General features: G+C 28.9%; 1 protein-coding gene across 1 annotated transcript; it reads left to right on the plus strand.

Moving 5' to 3' along the window:
* The first annotated feature begins 652 nt into the window (after positions 1-652).
* On the plus strand, positions 653-22,179 carry LOC129984416 (uncharacterized). The gene is made up of 6 exons (XM_056094293.1): positions 653-735; positions 9,840-9,888; positions 10,694-10,815; positions 18,822-19,055; positions 19,967-20,143; positions 21,199-22,179. Exons 2-6 carry the CDS (start codon positions 9,846-9,848, stop codon positions 21,829-21,831), a joined length of 1,209 nt encoding a protein of 402 aa, XP_055950268.1. The 5' UTR covers positions 653-735; positions 9,840-9,845; the 3' UTR covers positions 21,832-22,179.
* Positions 22,180-22,720: the final 541 nt, after the last annotated feature.

A 22,720-nucleotide genomic window follows, 5' to 3' on the forward strand; every position in this document is an offset into this window, starting at 1 on the left:
ATGGGATCTTCAAGGTCTCGTACTCGGAATTACAAAAAAAAAATTTTATAATCAATAAATGATTATAAATTTTTAATTGAAAATAAAATTAAATGCAAAAAATTAGATTAAGAGATTTGCAATCCTTTAATCCAATATGAATCTCTTATTATCAAATTTAGAATCTCCATTCTTAAATTTAATTGTTGAATGTACAGCTGAAGATAATTAGAATTAGATTGGATTCTTAAAGTACACTTCTTTCATATTCGAACAGGTTTCAGATTCGATGTCAACGAATTATCATTTACTCAATTTTTATCCTCTTTTAATTATTGTTGTATTAGACATAAAGATCAATTCGCAAAGATTAAATTCAGTAAATGTTTTCTAACTCAAAGCATTTCTGAATTATCGCCTGCCCCCTTTTCTTCTCACGTTAACAACAGAAACTAATTCCGAACCCATCTGAAACGGGAATGCGATCGTTATCTGTCGATCCGTTCTAAAAGGTCCCAATGAATCCCGGGCATCCGTTGTTCCTCCTCGGACGGACGTGATCAGGAGATAGCCATCACAGGGATCACCTCAACCCACTTTCACCCAATAGCAGACGAGGAAACACCGCTCCACCCCGAGTGGCCGTTTTTTTAAAAGTGGGTCCACGCTCAACATGGTAGACACTTTCACCCACGGAAGCACACCTGCTGGACACGGGCTCTCTCTGGATTATTACACTCCCTAGGGATACCACAGGTGACTATTTATTCAACTGTGATTTCTCTGTTAGTTACTCTGAATGAACGATTAACTGCTCTTGCTTTCGCTTTGAATAACTGTCAGTGTGTAACTGCTGCACAATCATTGTGTGTTTTATTTATCACTTCTCGATACAGAATACGTATCTGAAAAAATTAATTTTATATGAGTTAATCAGAGTCGATAGGCAAAATTTAAGGTGATATTTTATCATGTTTATAGTTTGGATAAGATGAGCAGCGATGATACTGAAAATCAGATTAAATTTTCTGTGCCTAGTCAGAAATTTGCGAGGTTGGAAAACAAAATTGGGATTTAAAGCATTTGTATTTGATATAAAGAAATCCATAAATGGTGTAATATTAAATATTTTTTTACATTTTTTTCTATGAATATCCATAATATAAATAGAAATTAAATTAAATATTTATGAAACGGTAGTGCATTTATGTAATCTTTCTTATTTTGTCGTTTCCTTTAAGTCTCTGAAACATGACTCGATGCTCATTTAAAAGTTCTACTATCAATATTAAGAAGAAATTTGAACGAAAATGACAGTAAAAATTCTAAAATGCCATAAAGATCATTTTCAAACTTTATAATAAAAAAACAGAGATTATATATATATATATACTTTTTAGAATTCCGCAAAAACAGAATGAGAGTTTGCTTTTTTCAAATCTGCTTATCAGCATTATAATTTAGTAACTTTAAAGAAATCCGAAATTTAAAGGCTAAAAAGCAATTTTATTTCAACCAACGAAATGTTGAAAATGTAATTTATATAAATGCACTTTTGTTTCAAGGATTTCATCATCCCCTTCTTTTCTAATTAATTGCAATATATTCTGTATAATTCTGCGTTTAAAATTTCTGCTTTGGCTATAACATTAAAAATATATTAACTATCAAAAACGATGATCAAATTTCTACCTTATTTCTCTACAAAATGTACATTTATTGGTAAATCGTGAAAACTTCATATTTGATATAAAACAAAGGCTTGCTATTTTAAAGTTCGTATATTCGTTTTGCTAAAACTCTGGTACGAAAATCCTAATTTTATGCTCGCTTGTATCTTTGTCCAGGATACATTTTTTCGGTTTTAATAAAAGGAAGATTATCGTTTTACGTAAGATGCAAGAGATAATTAAACATTATTTTCAAAACTAAACAATATTTAATTAAAAATTACAATTTTAAATCATGTTCATGTTGTTAAATCAGTTTTAAATCATGTTGTGAGCTTGAAAACGTTGAACTCCCTTTTTCTCTTCCTGTTTCTTCTTCATTAATGCATCAAGATTTTATTCATGCTCTTTAATGTATAATGCTCTGTGAATGTACAATTACTTCTGTCTGTTTATAAGTTAATTATCGTTAGAAAATTATTCCGAATTATTTCAGACAAAGAGCTTTAGTAATTTTTACAATATTTTTTTATCTAAATCAATATAATATCACAAATTGCACCGCATTTGGAGAAGATATATTCATAAATGGAGAATTTAACATTTTTCATGCTGATTTTGTTAGTTTAAATATAAATATGTTTTCTATTGCGAAGTCAAAAATATGAGATTAATCAATCATAAAGCATTCTCAACTAAAAAATTCCGAGATTTTCTCATACAATAACTACCGAAATTTTTTTAGAGCAATGTGGTTATAATTAAAGTATTCCAAAATATACAAAAGCAACGCTGTTGTCGGTAGTAAGCATTTAAGAAGATGAGGAAAGGAATGAATCTATGCAAAAAACAGAAAAGAAAATTTAAATAAAGGGAATATCTAGTAAAAATAACCATTTTCTTAAAAAGCTTAGAACTCTCTACATAATTATCGTTAATTAATTGGCATTTAAGTGTTTATGATCATTTTAATAGATATAGCCCCTTTTAACTCTGGCACTTCATAATTGATATGAATCACTACAATATTTGAATTATTAGGCCACTACAACTAATCATACTTAACCAAAAGGGTTACTTGTCTATCTTCTCTCATCTTTCATTTTCTGAACTTGATAGTCCCATTATTCTCCTAATGTTTAAAAATGCAATTATATTTATTGTGTATTGCAACATTACAAATCGTAATCGTAAGTGATGCAGAAGTGGTATATCACGACTATGAACGAATTACTATAAAACAATGGATGACTAAGGTTAGACACCTATTGTTTTTCCTAACTAAAATACATATTGTCGAGAATTTGATGCTTTTATGGTCATTAGTAATGTATACCAATAATATGTAATAATACTTCATGGTATTATTGTATATCATTAGTAAAATTAAGTGTCAAAGAACTGGAATACCATTCTTGATTTTGTATATGCCAATGGTAAAAAAATTTACATTGCGAATTGACAAATTATTGTGTTTCTGAAAAAATAGTTTGTCCTTTTTTTTTTTTAAATTATAGCATTAACAGGTACATTCTTTACTTATAAAGTGTTAGAAATTTGAGAAATATTTCTATAAAGCTCTAAATAACTGCTAAAGAATACATAATTAGTTAATATCAGCCATAATCATTCGAAATCAAAATTAAAATTTAGAGAAATATTGCTATTCTCAGACAATTTTCTCATTCATTCACTCAAAGAATTGCTATAATCAAAAATACCCCAAATCTTAACCCAAATCTTTATCGTGAAAAAATAATATTTTTCTAGGATCTAATTTGAAAACTATTTTTTTATTTACAATTTTTAAAATCAAATGACTTCAAATACTCCATTTACATCAAAATTGTAAGAGGAAAGTTATATTATTCAATATTTCAAATTTATGTTCTGTAATTACATTTTACGATGAGCGGCAATTTATCTACAACAAATATTATGTTGATTGTATCCCAAAAACTGAATTGATTATTTAATTTTGTCATTTGGCGGTAGGTTATTTTTTACTTTTTCTTTAAATAAAAATTTAAAAAAAAACAGAATGTCTTTTAAATAATTTGCATATTTTTATATAATTTATCTAATTTTTAAATAATATTCCAAGCAATAATATTTATTCAATTTTAAAAATAAGATTTTATATAAAATCATTTATAATTAATTAAAATATCTAAAAAAAATATAAGAATTTCTTAAAAAATATTAAGAGGGACTGAATTGAATTGCCTTTAAAAATATGAAAATTGCCATAAATTTGATTTTTAAAAAACGAAGAAAAATTTTATTCCTTATAAATTAAATACTAAAATTTTTATTTTCTTTAGAACGATGTTTATATTGAAAATTGAACTGTTATCTGATCAGCAGCATTTGATAAAAATAAGTCTTACTTTATCATTTTCAAAATGCTTGATATTTATGGTTTATACGACAGCCAATTTTTATTCCTATGCTAAAACTTTGCTAACCTTAAAGACGCCTGACATACATTGTTAATTCTAAAAAAAATTTTAAAGAATATGGTTCTTCAGAATTTTTTTTCCATTTGTAAATACAAGAAAATTTAGGAATTAAACAGAATGCAATGCATTGTAATGCGAAGCAATTATAAGAAACTATGTAATATAGTCAAATTTCATTTTTGAAGCAAATAATCATTTTGCGTAGTTAGACTATTCAGAAATAATTAATATTTTTTTTAAAAAAAAAAAAAAGGAAATTTATCAGTAATGAAAAAAAATTAAAAACATTTCCAGCCATATTTGAAGGCATTGAAATTATTACTTAATTTTTCACATTTCTGCTCAACGCAAAGATTTTAATATAATTTTAAAGGTAGAATTTTACTCCTTTAAATTCAAAATAAATAGAAATAAAATTTAAATTTTAGAAATAGCGTATTGTATTTGTATTGCGCAATATGTCAAAATTCAAAAATGTATTTGAACATTTACAGATTAAGAAATAACATCTATTCAAAACAAACGTGACTTTTTTCCAACAGGAGATATTTTATTTGTTTTTCAGCGTCACGTTAATTGTAATTATAATATTAAATACTTTTAGAAAAATTGCTTGCATTACTAATTACTTTAATTTATTTGTAATAAAACTAACTCTGATTACCATAGAGTTTTTTTACTTTTCGCAAACAGCTTGTAATTATACAGCTCTTAACAGTAATTATACTGGTCTCAAACAGCTAAATCATGAAGTTTAAAAAATATTCATGCAAAACCAGCTTGTATTAATTCATAAACACATTTTTTTCTTAAATGTCAAAAATTATTCCTAACTATGAATGCTAAAAAAACCTCTTTTAAATAAGTTTTCATCTGAAGGTTGAACTGTTTAAATTATTTTAGAAGAAAGTTTTCCTCTCCAATAGAATTTTAATAAAAATATTTCTCTAATTAGTTTACATCAAAATATAAATTTTAATGAATTTTGTGCATTTTCTTAAAAATTATTCTTATTAACGAAGGAAAGACCTTTATTAATGCACATTCACATTTTTCATAACCAAACAACAATTGGGCTGCACAGAAATTTTTGTCTCCATTAATGAAATAGGTCCTTTTATGTCGAATTCGAGCTTTATTTCGAAGCAATGACCATAAAATTATTCCACCGGCACGTGTCGCAACTCGCATTTAAATTCACTTCTATTGTCTTGTTCTCAATTAGTGCGTTCGCATAATGAAGTTTATTTGTGCAATAAGAGAAAGAGCATTTGTTACGAAACATTCCTATTCCTTTTATGAGCGCATAATCGAATACTCCAGATTGTTTTCAGACGTGCGTGAAGATAGAACGAATGAATTTTTTTAACCATTTAAGGATTTTATGAGTTCGATCCATTTAACCTACACTTTCGTGCAGAATGTCATATTGTAGCGAAATGGGGAAATACGGCGAAATGTTCGAATGACAAAATATTTCATTCAAGGCTTAAGTTGCACGGAATTTTATTGAAGAATTTTGTTGAGGTTAAGATTAGTGCAGTTATACAAAATTTAGGCTAATCTTAACTAATTGAGGTTTATTGCTACACAAGATTCATACTAAGATTTCTTTTATTGTCAAGACCTAACTCAGAAGTAAAAAATAAATAGGATATTGTTGAGAAAAAAATAAAAAAAAATTACAAAACTATGGCGACTGTTTCAGCTTACATTGAATGTAATGTGAAGATATGATATGTACTGAAAATTTTTCTTATTTTTGCATCGTAAGTTCTGTTTGTCAATGCAACTTTTATCCTGTTTTAAAAGTCTTAGATTGGCTAGGTTTTAGGTTTAGCAGTCAGAATATTGGCCATATAACCCCAACTTCTCATTAAGTTCAAATAGAATCAAATATCATGATTAAATTAACTTAATTAATATAAAATTCTTAAAAAAAGGAAATAATATAAAAAGAAGAAAAAATTAATAAAATGTAGGCATCATGATTGAATGAGGAGAAATCTTATATATTTTAAGATTTTGAAAAGCTGAGCATATGAGTCCACACTAAGTAATAACTGGCTGGTTTTATTTAGATTTTGTTTAGTTTAGTTGTATTAATGTCTCCTTTTAAAACAATACTAGGACTCTTTTGGGACAGACCTCTTAATCCTGAACCACGGTCAGATGAGGAGGACGATATCTGAGCGTGTATCCCTCCCCCTCCAAACTTCCGTACCACATCAGCAACAGTTGCAATAGGAAAGAAGTCCTGAACTTTGAAATGTGCGCATTCAATTAGATTATGGAAATTTGGTGAATGATACCTTAGCAGAACTGGATATATAGACACTTATTCGCCAAGAAATAAATATCAATTCGTAAATGTCATGTGTTTGATTTTCAAACGAATTAAAAAAGTATTACTTTACTATTTTTTTAAAGAAAGTCAATTAGTAGCCATCTATTTTCTATCTAAAGGAATGATTTTGTAAAAAAATTATTTTAGATATTAAATGACCTTTAATATTGGACTTAGATTTGATATTTTATTGCCAGTTTTTCTTTTCTTTCGTTTCTCAAAGAAATTCTTTTTTTACTTTCATAATTCCTTACAAAAAATGATAAGATCTAAATAATATAAGAAGTTTATAAGAAATACGTTAAGAAAAGCCTATACAGTTTCCATACGAACATCATTCATCGAATATGCTTTTGGGTACACTAAAAATAACTTTCCTTAAGTCATTTAGAGAAAATCTTTGGTCAAAATCATTTTACATTTAAAATCAAAATACTACTAGAAAACATTAAAAAAAATTTGTGATTAAATAAAAACTTTTTTATTTGATGTGATCGTTACTGTGTTTCAAAAATTCAACAGGCATAAAAGTATCTTGGATTTTCCTAATTTATGCAGCCGAAAAAAAGCGTCACTCTTCAATGGTCAACTTTCATAAATCAGTATTTGGAACTAATATGGACATTAACTTTTTTCTTATAACGCTTGTTAAAATTTTAATAATTTAATATTTTTTTTAAATTTTAGAGAAATGTAAAACTTAAGATATGCATTAACTTGTTTATAACTGAAGATATTTTCCATTTTTATACACACGGTGAAGTTTTCTACTAAAATTAGTTTAATTATATCTGAAATAAGCTACAGACATTCGTTCTATTCAATTTTGCTTTTATGCTATTTATCAGAAATCAAATCTTCCTTATTCAAGTATGTACAGAAACTTTGTCCAGAATCTTTCTATATATAAAATGGTGAAGCACAACGAGCCTGTATCGATTTTTTTTCTATCCTCTTTTAATGCAACAGTTTTAGTGTATACTTACACTTTAATCATTTATTTTCTACTCGTATTTAATATTTATGTAATGCAACTAAACTCATTATATAGTATAATTAAAACAAACGTTAACCAATAAATATTATAGTAAACGTAAATTAAACAATCATATAACACTGAAGAAATGCATTTTCTTTGTATAGAAAACGATTATAAAATTCAGTAGCGGAACCATTAATAAAAAAGCTTACCTTAAAACGTTCATATTAAACTATTATTAAAACAAAAACTATTAATATTTATAAATTAAATTTGAAATACAGTTATTAATAATTTATAAATATGAGATTATTGGAGAACATTAAATCAATGTGAAGATATTTTTGAATGCTTACAGAATTCTTTGAAACAATACATAGGAAGGTGCAATGTTCCAGCCTCAGATTCAAAAACAAATTATCACAAGTTCAAGACCTAATTCCTTCAAAAATATACCTTGTATGCGAGTTTTATGCACTTTGGAAGTTTGAAGTATCATTCTAATTATGGTCTTTCGCATCTGTAAATATTTCTTAGTTGCAGAATATTTTCCAACATTTTGTAAAATTAGATGTGAATACAACCAAAACGAAACATCAATCAAAAACGAAAATTGATTGAAAAGTAACAATTGATATTAGTGGTAATCGCAACGCTAGGATAACAATTTATTGGATATATTTAACAATAAGAATTATTGTTCGTTCTACATTCTTAGAAACAAATTTTTGATTTAATTTCAGCTTTGAAAAGTTTCCTTTGGTTTAATATTCAAGGCACAAACTTTAGGACCATTTTCATTATTCCATCAGAAAGCAACTGAATATAACCGAAACGAAACATCAATCATAAACGAAAATTGATTGAAAAAGAACAATTGATATTAATGATAGTCACAAGGGAAGAATAACAGTTTATTGGATGTATTAAACAATAAGAATTACTGTTTATTCTACATTCTTAGAAACAAATTTTTTATTTAATTTCAGCGTTGAAAAGTGTCCTTTGGTTTAATATTCAAGGCACAAACTTTAGGACCATTTTCAGTTTTCCATCAGAAAGCATATTCATTTAAGGACCCATTCATTCAATTTCTTTTCTTTCCTGAACAATAGACAACAAACGTATAAATACAGTGCTAGAAATGAAATGAAATGGTTTCACACAATTTATCACAATTCAATGAAAGCTTTTCAGAGCACCTCTTTCTTCATTTCTAATGTTTCTCCATCATCTCGTCTCTGTGTTTTAAATCTAGCATTCAAAAGAATTTTATGAAAGGCAGTCGAATTTATTTATTCTTTTTTAAAACAAAGTGAACGAAAAATATCAATATAAATCACGTTGGAAATGGCCTAATTAACTTCTAAAGGAAAATTAATTACCGTTTCACATTTGTTTACTTCTTCGAATAATTAATTCTATTGCGAAATATGGATTTATTATGTGCTGATTTTCATTGTTTATAGATACGAGAAAAGAATTGTACTTTTGTGTTTTTTTCACAACCAAAATTAACTGCGTTGATATATAGCAACATAATATTTTTTAATGATTTTGTACAAATTTTCTTTGCTTTGCGTTATTAGACTCCTTAAAAATATTTGACTTTGTTCAACAACAGGTTTCACTGATTTCAAATCTGACTTACAACAGGTTTCACAGATAAAGAAAAAGTTCTTTTGAGTATATATTAAGACAATAAATCGAATTTTTGATCCAGCAGTATTATTAATGTACTCTATTTTCAAAACTGAACTTAGATGAAATTCGTTTTGTTTATTCTTTGAATCATAATTTTTTTTAAAAAAATTACGTCCTAAATTCTTTTGCCAAACATCGCATGCCATATTTAGATTTCATAATTTTCACTTTTGTTAAAAAAATAGAAGGATAATGGCTTTATTCTGATTATAATTTCTACATAACTAATTTGCTTGAATTTTACATCAATATCGAAAATTATTTGCTCTTCTAGCTTTATAGAGAAAAATAAAATAAAATTGCATCTTTTGCTTGCTTTCATAAGTCAGTTCAGTTCCTTTTTTTGTTGTTGTTGTTGATGATGATGATCTTGTTAAGCATTCTATCTAAGATATTATTTTTACTAAATAATAGAACAGACATGTTCATTTTTCATATTATGAATTAATTTAAAGAATTCTATTATTACATCACATCTTTAATTCTAAAATCACAAAAAAATTTGACATTGAATTGTTATGTTTCATTTCAACTTTAATGTATAATATTGGGAAGTTCTGTAATAATAAATTTATTTCTATAAAATTACATGTTTGAATTACAAGATGTTAAATTACAGTTAATTATACTCATCGTTGTAAAAATAATTTTTCATAAAATACCTTTATTCATTTCATCACCATTTATCTTAATCATAGGAAAACATGAAGCTTTTGTTGCTGCTAGTTCTTATCTTAGCGACTCTAGGTAAGTAATCAGAAGAATTATTTTATATCGATATGTATAGATTTGAAAGATTTGACATTAATTATCTCTTTGTTTAGAATTTTTTCTATTTTCTATTCAAAATGTTCCAATACTAATGAAAATGATTTTTTTTAATATCATGTATGTAACGTTTGTTAATTTTTTTTATTTCAAAGTTTAAAGCATAGAAGCTTTGGATGATAAAAATATTCTAATTTCTGAATTGTGTTGAGTTTTGTTTTTTTTTAATTTCTAATATACTATATTAAAATTTTAAAAATAAAATAACTTTAAAAACTCTAAAAAAAGCCTTACTAGCCAACTCTATTTTGAAGTGAAATATTTCTAATAGAAACATTTCACTTCATTGAAAATTTTGGTGAGACGTAGGGTAATTCATTATACGACACCTCCTTACCCACATTTTATAATAAAACCGAAAAATTATATGAAACCGAATATTTTATGCAAAAGCCAAGATACAATAAAAAAATTAATACTTTTAACGTGCTGAAAAAAATCCTAAAATTACTATCTATTATCTTTGAATTTCTAGAAATAGTACTCTGTCTAGAATAGTCTCATCACTCTCATATTATTTGAAAGAACAATGAATATAACTCAAATTGAGGAATATTGCTTTCAAACCAGCTTCAAGTGATACAAAATTCGATCTGTAGTACAAGGCATGTTTTAAATTATGAATTACAAATTTCCTATTTTATACATGTGTAAATTTTAGAATTAATTTTTTTAATGAACATCAATGACCAATTTTTTACATTTGAAATACATTATTTTTCAGTTCTGGTATGCAGTGGTGCCGAGAATGCTACGAAGCCCGCACGGAAGACTCTTCGTACTGTTAAGGCTCTCAAAAAGAAGGCATTCAAAGCACGAAAGAAGGTCGCCGAACAGGACAAAGCTGTAAGTAAAAGCTTATCTCCTCCTCAGGAAAATCAAATGACAATGACACTGGTTTTATAAAAGATTCATTATCAATTGCTAACCTAACTTTGCGTAATGGAAATGTATATTTCCTTCTTTTGGCTATTTGTTGTTCACTGAGTCCTGATCCACGAATCGTCGTGTAGTATGAGACCTTGAAGGATCGGAATGTTGTACCATAAAGAGCTATATAAATCTTTCGCAAGCTCATGTGTTGATCATGGTGAAATAATCATCATCTATGAAATAAAATCTGCTTATCATTAAAAATGTGACCTCGGTCACTAGATATAAGAGAGTTTACGGAAACTGACAAAGCCTTCTATGTACAATATCCTGCATCGAGTTCGGACTGGCGCCCGAGTACGATATCTCTTGGGTAAAGACTGAGATTAACGACAAATAAAAATTGAAGGCAGTTAATTTGTCCGTATTTAGTTCCGCCGCTGAAAGATTTTAAAAATAAAAGAATCTAACAACAGAATGACATTTTTGAAAATATTAAAATTTGCCAATAGAGTGACATTTTTCTTCTTATTTTTTGACAAAAAAAGTTTTTTTTTAACTCCCCCTCAATTCAACACATACTCTTCAACAAACCATATTGATATTTTAAGTATATTGTCCATATTCAAAAGTTTCTCAGTAATAATATAGCGAAAGACGTAAGAAGATATAAATATCCAGTCACCAGCATTATTAAAAAATGGCATAAAGGTCAATTTTTTTTAATATTCTAAACATAAAGTGCGAAGAAAGAAAAAAATATTACAATTTGGTCGATACTTGTATGATACGGTATTGTTTTGTACATTACGTAAATCCGCAACCAAAGAAAAAGGCAATAAATTGCATTCGTTACACGTTATATATAAATATGATTTATCTGAATTCATTTTATTTTGATCTCTAAAGTGAAGACGTATTCTTTCCCTATTATAATCTAATTTTTCAAGGCACAATTCCGCTAAGGCTTCTTAATAATCAGTAAAAGAAAACCATTGCTGTACAATAAAAAGAAACTTCATGCTTAAAAATTAATAAAAACTGCCATCGTACCTCAAATCATGATTTTCTTATCTCATCTGGAATGGCTTTTAATGTATATACCCTTTCACAAAAGGTAAATTTATTCGTGATTTTGTATTTTATCTAAAATACATTTGAAATTAAATTTGAAATAGATCATTTTATAATGAAATTGATTTTTCGATGAATATGAAAATGAATAATTAGCATCAATGTAGATCGAAAAGGTTTGTAACGAAATGGCAGTAGAAGCTCCGCTTATTTGTGTGAGAATGTTGTGGATTTGAATGCTATTACGTTCCTAGGTAAGTCACTGAGAACACACTATACAAGAGGGAAAGATCTATACAATTATAAAGATGGCTCTCTATTAGTACTGTAAAGTTATTTATATTATAACCAGTCTTACTCAAATATTGCTTTCGAAATTCTTTTGTAGGATAAAACGAAATTTACATTGTAAGAATTTTTCCTTTTTATAATTTATCAATATATTAGAATGGATTTTTTTACATTGTAAAGAAAGTAAGATTATTATTGAACTAATCGCAAAATATTTATTCAAAGAACTCAAACATGTTAGAACAAAGACGAGTTTACTTTTTTTTTTCCTTCTTCTTAACTTTAAAATAAAAAATTAAAGCTTAAAAAGAAAAGATATCTATAAATATTTTATAGAAGGCCATAAAATGCATACTTCTTGCTACAAAGCAATTCTTGATTTCTAAAACTTTCTTCTGGCATAAATAGTATAATTCAACAACCATGTGATAAAAACTAAATCTAAAGTTAAGAAATAAAAAAAAGCGAAGATTTTAAAAAGATTTTTTTTTTCTGGATAGATTTCAGTCTTTACGAAAACATTTTACCACGAAACCTTGCAAATTCTCAAATATTTCAATTCCAGTGTATTTTGTAATGAAAGACAAAAATAATTTGTAAATTTACTGCTATAACCTGCTGTTCTAGAATAATGCAAAAAAAAAAAAAATGAGTTTCCATTAAATAATTATTATTGACAACTGAATCAAAGATCTTAATTTTACTTCCATTTCTTTTTGTACCAACTTTGATACAATACGATATACGATGTTCAATGACCAAAATAAAAAGATTTGAAGTCTTCCGCACTGTGCTTCAATGAAACATCGCAATTTACAAAACACTTTATAGTTATCTATTTCCTTTATTTTGTTTCCCGTTTTATATTCTGCGCCAAAAGGATGTTCCAAAGTTTTCCGTTACAAACCGTCTTCCGCATGCATCTCCGGGATTAACATACCATCCTGAACAAAGTTGCAGGTTGTGCAGACTAATCTTCAACCACTTGTTGCGCACGCTTTCCCTAACGTTTCCCCTTAAGCCTTTCCTTCCGCCTGACAACAATGCACGCGACACAGTATTCTTCCGAACAATAACGGAAGAACAAAAGAACGCTGCGGTCATTAGCGCCAACACCCCTAGTTCTTGCGACAATCTGGACTCCGCTGATTTCCTCCCCCCCCCCAATTCTCCTCTTTTTACTTTATTGTTATGATCAATTATTTTGATTCAGTTGAAGGGAAACAGAAGATTTCGGCAAGCTCCGAAAAGAGAGCATAGATGGAAAATAGAAATAAAAAGAAAAGAAAACTGAATAGGAGAAGGGAATGACATAATCTTTTATTGGGTAGATAAGTGAAATGAGAATAAAGTTATATTCAGTGTTTTCCTTTCGCAATTTCTGTGAAAGTAAATAAAAATTGAAGCATTTTGAAAAAAAAGTAAATTTTATTGAAAACGGATATCTCAATTATTGAAACCGCTTTCGTAAAATCAAAAACAGAAAATTGTTTATATTTCATTATAAAAAGATTGTATTTATTGCTTTTATACAAGCATTTTATACCATCAGAAAGACATTTAATATCTTTTTAACTTTTGGAAATAAATTTTTATTACAGTATATAAGTAATAAACTTCACATTTTGGAATACGTATGAAGTCCTTTTAATAGGTCTTTAATTTTAATGAGCTGTTGTGCTGACATAAGTTCTCTTTTTAGTAGGAGTTTGATAATATAGATTTCTGTGGGGTCAACATGTTCATTTTGTGCCTGCCATTAATTCAATTTTTCAATTCATTATTCATTTAACAAGAGAGAAAGTGCAAGATAACATCCAATTAGATGTTAAATATCAATTTATGAGTCGTTTGTCATATGTTCATGACCGCATACTGATTAATACTATTTAAGCAAGTTTTTAAAAAGTTTTCCTTTTCGTCATAAGCAAAACTAAACAAGAAAAGTGGGTAAAATGTCTTACTCTTTCTACTAAGACTGTTATTTGAGCAGAGTAGGTAAATTCGTCAATAATATCAAATCATAAAGGATTCAAATTTTTAATTGGAGCTCAATTTTCGTGAAACTGTCATAATGCCATTCCTAACTTAGTTTGTCTTAAAACAATAATGCTTCTTTTCTTCCATAGATATTAAAAGTCTCAGGAATCATATTGGTTGTTGATCATAATCTATATAGTCCCATCCATACTTCTTTTCAAAAACGAATTGCTACAATAGAACTCTTGTTAGCATCGTGAAATAACTATTCTTCCGCTGTTACCAAACCTGATCATAAATTACGCATGCACAAACATGTTCACCCACCTGTATTATTAAAACATATAATCTCAAAAAAAAAAGTTTTCTCGCTATACATCATGGTTAACATTAATAATAATTAAAGTTGTTTGCTTCAAGCTTTCATTCCAGCGATGTACCGATTAAAACAGCCAGAAGTTCTCAAAAGTTTCATTCATATTTCCTACAGGGGAGTGTTCCATTCTATTCATGATAAACTCTTCTAACGAGCTTTCGGAACCTCGGTGCAGTCCCGTTCATTGAAAGAACTCTAATCAAAAAGATAACACAAATTAATCTCTCGACAGCTGTTCCCTTTTGTATTTGCAATCAGAGCTATAGTCCCATTCAATTACACATTGTTTCTTGCACTTGAAGGAGCATTTACTAAACCATTGTCTCTGTTTTTATTATTAATCAGACTGCAGATCAGGTGGTTCGTGGCCACCCCGCGTAGCCTTGGAGGAACACCAAACCTCTTGGAGCTTATCCATGGATCCCTCTTGTACTCGGGGCCATTAGGGAAGGAACAATTATCGTCCTTACAAGAAGGATCCCCGCAGAGTTTGGGACAAACAATGGGCGACGCTTAATTGTTTGGCCATCCAAACACAATGCGAGACAAATCGAGCGATTAGGAAGGCTAAATCCTTCCCGCTTTGTTCTGCACACTAAGAATGGCCGGAAAGATATAGAAAGGTTATTTTGGTTTTCATCCCGGAAATGATCCGGGAACTTCTCAAACAAACAAACAAAAAAAAAGGAATTATTAAAGCGCATCGTGTTATTCGGTTTAGTAAAACGATTTCTTCATTTCAGAGATATTATAAGATTTTGCATTTTAGCTTACATCTAAACATCGATTATCATCAAAGGAAGCATAGTTGTTGAAATACAGAATCCCTAAGAAAATTTTGATTAAAAGGAATATTTCCTTCTATAGAAACAGATTAATTTTGATATTCCTTAATTCTGATAGCTTCACTAAGAATCCAAGCAAAGTTTTATATTTTTCGTAAATAAGGATTTACAAGTGTAATCTAATAAATCCGCGAATCAAATGAATCAGATTTCTGAAAATTTTTATCAACAAATCAATCAATCAGATTTTTGGAATTTTTTATCAGCAAATCAAAATAATCGAGACTTTTCTTAAAATTATCAATTCGGAATAAAATATTGATAACGTGCTAAAAATCGATTTCATCTTCATCAATGTTCGAAGTTAGTTAACAAATTTACTGAACTCTTAAGAACTGTTTTGGGGACATAGAAGTTTTTATCAATAGTTTGCAAAATTTCTATTAATTTTTCTTTGTTGTTTATTTTCTATCTAAAAAAAAAAAAAAAAAAAAAAATGCTTGTTTGAAAATATCCCAGAGCGAAAATAAAATGGCTCTCATGCAAGAAATTCAGGAATTAAAAGAAATGCAAAAAATAATACATATTTTGTTCCATTAAAAAAAATCGATTTTTAGGAAATAAGGACGTAGATCAGGGCAGAGAGTCAGTGGTGTTCCAGGGGCTAGTCTTGAAGGTCAATGTATCAATGCAAGTTTTGACAATAGTAAGCCATAAAAGCAAAATTGTTTAAAGACCTCTCCCCAGTGTTATGAACCGCTATTGGCTTAGCTTTGCTATGTATGTCGAATAAATCTTTACATTTTTCATTCAAGAATCTCGAAACACAAGCGCTTCTAGAGCTTATGCAAAAAATTTTCACAGTGAATCGTAGCAACAAAGTAATGTATTTATCGCTTTTTAAATGTAAACACGACGAGAAAGGCGAAAAATAATATCATACCCCGGGTGTCCTTTAGTCTTTTTCTGTCATTGATAACTATTGAGAGCGACGAAATTAAGTGGCCTCTGTAGATATTTGCTTTTGCTATGCCACTGACACAGTGGCTTGAAGGAAGCTTCATTCCAGTTGCAGTTTCAGACACAAGATATTTTTCTTTGTGCGCGCTAATTGGAAAAATCTTTATTTGGCAAGAAACTATTGAGCGTCTATAAAAAAATAAAGTGAGACTTTCCTCTAACTGGAATAAAGATTTCCTTAGTCTTAACGAGAGTTTGCAATCTTATGATTTATAGTGATTATACGTGATTTTTCTGTATCAAAGAAGAAGAAAAAAAATGAAACTTTCACACTGAAAAAAGCTGATATTTTTCTTCATTCCGATAAACAATGAAAGGAAATCAGATCAGAGCTGCGGTTGATGACACGCGCCATAGATGTTTTCATTATCTTTTCTTTGACTTTCACTGCTTTAGATGGTTTATCAAACAATTCTCCTCTCGACATTTGCATAAAGATAAAAAGATCTTTCCTTTCTATTTCAATCTTTTCTTCATATGTTAATTCTGGCGTGATTTTTTTCAAGAATGCAGACTTATTTTAATTGTTTGGAAGAATTTCATCTCGTTTACGTCTAGATGCTGGATAAGCTGAACAATATCAATTAGAATGTTATCTATAACTTGAAACTGAAAGCGAACACGAAAAAAGAATCATAGTATAAATTTCCTAGATACTTAAGAATACTTTAATGTAATGACTTATTCTTAAGAATACTTTACTTAAGCGAACACGAAAAAAGAATCATAGTATAAATTTCCCAGATACTTAAGAATACTTTAATGACATGCAGTTCATTTTTGATATCGTTTTAAATTTTCCTAGTCTAACGTTCATATGGATATCACTTCTGCGCATCATGCATCCATATTATCAAAGGATGTTTAGATACATGTCAGAATCATGTCATCATGTCTAGATACCCAAAGAATTCTGAACGGTCACAGTCGCAACTGTGCGGATGTGGGAACTAAGACTTAGTCCAAATCGCCTTCACTGGCAACTGCGCAACCGCTGCCTTAGGAAAGTACGTCCCGTAATAGAAGTGGTGGTAATTCGATTCTACAGCCCGAAAACAAGAACTAACATTACACTGGAAGTTTTCCCTCTTTATATATGAGACACCATCCAGTGGAAGAAAGACTGTATACAAATTCGAGATATTCATAAAATCGCGTTTTCTTTTACAAATTTTATTTAGTAAAGACGTTGAACTGCATACACAGACTAACAACATCCCGAAAATTGAAATTTTTCAATTTTTTAAAATATTAATTTTATCTATTACTTAAAAGAAATATTAAAATTTTTATCAATTATTTTTGAATCAATATCATTTACAGCATGATCGTTTTCACGTTATAATCATTAATCGTCATGATATAATCGTCTTCGCGAATCTTTCAACCATTGATTGCTTAGGAGCATGTTAATTTCATTACAAGTTATTTTTAAATAATAGAAATTTAGAAGTTCAATTATTAATTTGTCTCAGCATAACTAACATATGATTCTAGGGACCACTAATTACATATTAAACTAAAGACATTGCAAATTTTGATTTTTGAAGGTGTAACTTTTATTTATCTTAGAAACAATTTTATTATTTAGAAAATCACTTACAATCTGTAATTAATTCAAGTGAAATGTAAGCATTCGCTTGAATTAAATAATTCTATCTGTTATGGTATAACTAATGCTACTGTAAGTAAAATTCAAAGGCGAGAATTAAAGGTCAGATTAAAACAATCCCTTTTTAATACAGTAACAATACTCTTTCTTCACTAACCTTCAGTGGGCAGATCTCATCTATTTTAATACAGAATGTTAAATCATCTAATAGATCTCCAAGGTCTCTTGACTGGCGCATTCAACATTGTCTTAAAGTTTCTGTTACGCAATTCATCTCCTTACTTTCCGTTAACCTTTTATATGAATAAAAAGTTGCTCAAATGTCGATAGAAATCAACAATCGTAAATTCAACACTATAGTTATTTTTCAAATATTTTAAATAAGTCGCCTTTATTGACCAACTGATTCGCAGGTTATATTGTATAAATTTAATTTCAGTTAAGTCTTTAATTATAATTAATTGCCCTTGATTCCGCCAAACTGTCCAACATTAAAGCTGTATTATTTTACATGAATTGATTATAACAAAGATTTAAAGTCGCTTTAACAATAGCAAATAAATCTTGTGCTTGTAACCACCTAATGAAAACGAAAATTCAGGGCTTAGTCGATTTGAAATTTAATCTATTTAACCGCGTGTGATAAATGTTAAATCAAATGCATCATAAGTTGAAATCCATTGCCCATTTTACTGGAGGAAGCAGATTTTTGAATGATGTCGAGTGAAGTATGATGCAACATGAATTGATTCTGTTTTCAACAGGTGAGCACTAGAAAATAAAAGCGGCTGAACTGCTTTTGCGTCGAAGAACTTTAAGTACTATTTATAAATACTTTCAGGAATCATATCACTTGCCCATCATTGTATCGGCTCCAGAGGTCCCTGTCAGCCTGGAGTTGCACGATGATGACCGGTATATCAAATCAGCCGCCGATGTCCATCCCATCAATCCCATCCGCTTGGTACCAGTGGGTGGTCAGTATCATCCTTCACAGCACCAAGAACAACCCCATGATCCAGTTTATCATGGACCAGTCTCTGTACCAGCTGATTATCCTTACGGAAGTTCACAGGTAAGATGTATCTCAGTATCCGGTAAGAGCTCGTTGTTTCATTTCAACAGGTGAAATATCTTTTTATTTTTCATTTTTGAATGAATCATAAGTTTACAAGAATGTAATGGTAAAATGTTTCTATGATCCTTACAAAAATTGAAAGCATTCATTGCATCCTTGGAAATACAATAAAATATTCTGCCCATTATAGAGGTCATTTAAATAGATAGCTTGGAATAAATAAACCTCAAATAGAAGCAGAACAATAACTTTTAAAGTCGTAGAATGATTTTTTCTTTTTTAAAAAAGCACATATATTATAAAATACAAAAATAATAATTTTAAAAGGTCACATTTTTTCCAATGAAGGTAAAACTTAACATTAAAAAACGATTTTAAATTTGGTTTAAGTTTGCTGAATTTTATTGTTGTTATTGCTATTTTTAATTTTCAGCATAATGTGTGCTGAAGTTTTAATGCTTTTTTTACAATTAAATTTACGTTTAGAATTTTTATTCAGAAATTGAAAAGAATAAGTTAAGATAGTTATTTAAAGACATTCCCAATTTGTAAAATATTTGTATTTTGTATGGCACTTTTGTATTATCTTTTTTTACTTCAAATATCAATTAGCTCCTTAATTGGTATTTAAATATCAATTTAACTTAACTATCAATTTCACCAAATTCTAACAATTAATAAATCATTCCTCTTCTTGATTACAATAGAAAAAAATCTGTCTCGTCATGCTCTTTCTCGGTCTTCAATATTTCACAACCAAGAGAATATACCAAATAATTTGAAAATAAACATTGATAAATAAAATCTGAGTCTGAAAGGTGAAAAGTATAAAGCTTTTAATGATATGTGTACATAGAAGCAAATTTCCTAGATGATTTCGTGATCTTAAAATGTTTATCACCTTGCAGGTGAGTGGTAATGCGATTTCTTCTGAGGAATATTATCCTCCTGGTGATCTCTCCGCTATTCCTGGTGCACCAGGAGTTGACTATCCTACCTACTCATACCTTCCCACCACAGGATTCAAATGCCTCGAGCATACGTCAACACCCGGATTCTACGCAGATGTGGAGGCTAAATGCCAGGTGAGTCATTGATCAAAACATTATTTTTTATGAACTTCTCACTGAATCTTGCTTTCTCAATCAAACTGTATTTGATACAAAAATTACTCAAATGTTTCCTAAATATTCAGCAATATTTACGAGCGATCAGGAAATATTCTAATTTTAATTTCAGAAAATGACTCTGTTTGGCGAATTTTGCTGCATTACGAGTTATCATCATTTTATAATAATGCACATCATCGACATTAGATAAAATTTCAGTTTAAAAAATGAAGAAAATGTGTTTATCTTTCTACTGATAAATATTAAAACTATTACACTTTTAATAAAAGTATTCTAAATTACTTTAATTCTAATTTTATTCATGTATAACTTAGATTTTCGTTTAGTCTTTTTTATATGGTGTAAATTTCCTTTCTCATAATGATACTTAAAAAGGTAACGATATATAAATCATTCTGGGAATCAAGAATTAAGGAACTAATTAAGGACTGAATGAATATGTATAGCTTCAAAATATTACAGTTATTAATAATGATTTTATAATTTGTTGAAAATAATTGTGGCTGGAAGATAAAGCACAATGAAGCTTAAATCACACGATTAGGTTAAAATAAGAATATAATAAATAGTTATTCTCCTATAATAGCTGTTTTTTCCGATAAAATCATTTATAACAAGAAAGATTTCTACGTAAATTTTATTTTTAATTTTTAAAACCTTCAAAATAAATTCAGAAAATTAATATTCTCATCTATCGCCTTGCTGAAGTTATTATTTTTGCGAAGTTTTCAATAAAAGATCAGTTAATTATGTCATTAAAAATCATTTTACATGCTAACACAATAGCACAAATTACTTTCTTTTTTAAAACATTTATAATAATATATATAATCCTAGATGACTTGAACAATTCTTTAATAGATAGAATTAGCTTATGTTCTGTTGCCTTAATTTCAAAAAAAAAAAAAAATATATAAAAAATCAAATTTTTAAAAAATCTGCTCATTTTCTTTTATTTGTTTATGCATTATAACTGCATTTATTTTCGCTCTCATCTATATTCATTTCAGATGTGGCATTACTGCCAACCCGATGGTCGTCACGATCGCTTTTTATGTCCTAATGGTACCATCTTCGATCAGATAACTCGCGTCTGCAATTGGTGGTTCAACGTGCTTTGCGACGATTCCCTTTCGCATTACGACATTAACTTCGATTTGTACCGTGAACCAGTGAAAACAGCAGTCGATTTGTACCGGGAACCAGTGAAAACAACAGTCTCCCAATCCCTGGATGCCCCTTACCATCATTTATCATCTCAACCGGAAACTACTATCTCCGCTCCTAACAGTTTCTTGAGGCACGTTCAAGATTTCGAGGCCGGACTCAGGCGAGAGGCCCAGCCCGTCCATAAGTATCCAGAACATATGGCACCAGCCCCTTTCGTAAGGCATGACGCCATTGATTACGATTCCAGCAATGCCCATTCTCTGTCTGCACCTATCGAAAAATTGAAGTTGAAGCTGGAAGACAATGATTATCATGTGCCTCTCAAAAAGAAAAGGATTTCCAGAAGGAAACTAAGGAAACACCCTAGGATTCACAAAGAAGACGATGATATTCCCACCTACAGGGAAGGAAAGGCAACTCCTGCAGCCAGGAGGTACCGTGTTGTCAGGAGACGTAAGCTGACCAAGGCATAAGGAATAATAAATTTGTGGAGGACAACTATGGAACTGATATTGGCTGTTACTTGTTTCAAATATAAGGACGCTTGCTTGCTCTCATTGTACATATGCTACCAAAGAACATTTAGGAGTGGAATTTTGTGCGACCAGTTAATCTTGCAGTTTCTTGAATAAGATTTTTTTTTCAAAAAAAAAAATACAGTCTTCGGAAACTGCAAAATTAATATTTTGCAAGCATGAGAACTAATTTATATGCAGTTATTGGCAAATGCAATGCCATATAATGCAGCTCAATAGAAGGGTATAAATGTTTGAAAATATTTTTTATGAAGAGCGTTTTTTTTTTTAAAGATAACTGCTTGATTTTTGTACTGAAACATTTTTCTGTAAATAAATACATCAAATTTTGATAAAATCTTGTTTTCTTCCTTACTTTTGCTTCTCCCAAAGCATTAGATCAATTTTAGAATAATTAAAATGCTGATATACATTTAACATTTATATGCTTTGTCAAGATTTTTAATTAATTTATTTATTCAATCTTATTGAGAAAATGTGCTAAATTGTCTTTAAACTAGACAATAATTTTTTTTTTAATTTGTTAAATTTTATGAATGCTTATTTCTTAACTTTTTCATCTTCAAAACTATATAATAAATGTCAGTTATTATTATAGGATCACTAATTTGATTTTTATTAATAATTTTATTTTATTCTAAGATTTAATAGGAATTTGTGATAAATCCTTTTATCAGCAAAATTTTTGTACATAATCCAAATTCACTCTCCTGGTATTAAACAACAAAAGCAATATCCTCCGACATTTTAACTAGATTGAAATTGAGCTAATGTCTCTTACATTATAAGCACACTACTGCACTCTTTTTATTTAACTTGATTTGTT

The sequence above is a fragment of the Argiope bruennichi genome, chromosome 9 (genome assembly GCF_947563725.1).
Source record: "Argiope bruennichi chromosome 9, qqArgBrue1.1, whole genome shotgun sequence".
NCBI lineage: Eukaryota > Metazoa > Arthropoda > Arachnida > Araneae > Araneidae > Argiope > Argiope bruennichi.

Bases quoted from the DNA above. Each gene is read 5' to 3' on its own strand.
- LOC129984416 (XM_056094293.1), top strand. From the start codon at position 9,846: ATGAAGCTTTTGTTGCTGCTAGTTCTTATCTTAGCGACTCTAG. The intron at 10,816-18,821 runs GTAAGTAAAAGC...AAATACTTTCAG, and splicing joins TCGCCGAACAGGACAAAGCT to GAATCATATCACTTGCCCAT. The intron at 20,144-21,198 runs GTGAGTCATTGA...TATTCATTTCAG, and splicing joins ATGTGGAGGCTAAATGCCAG to ATGTGGCATTACTGCCAACC.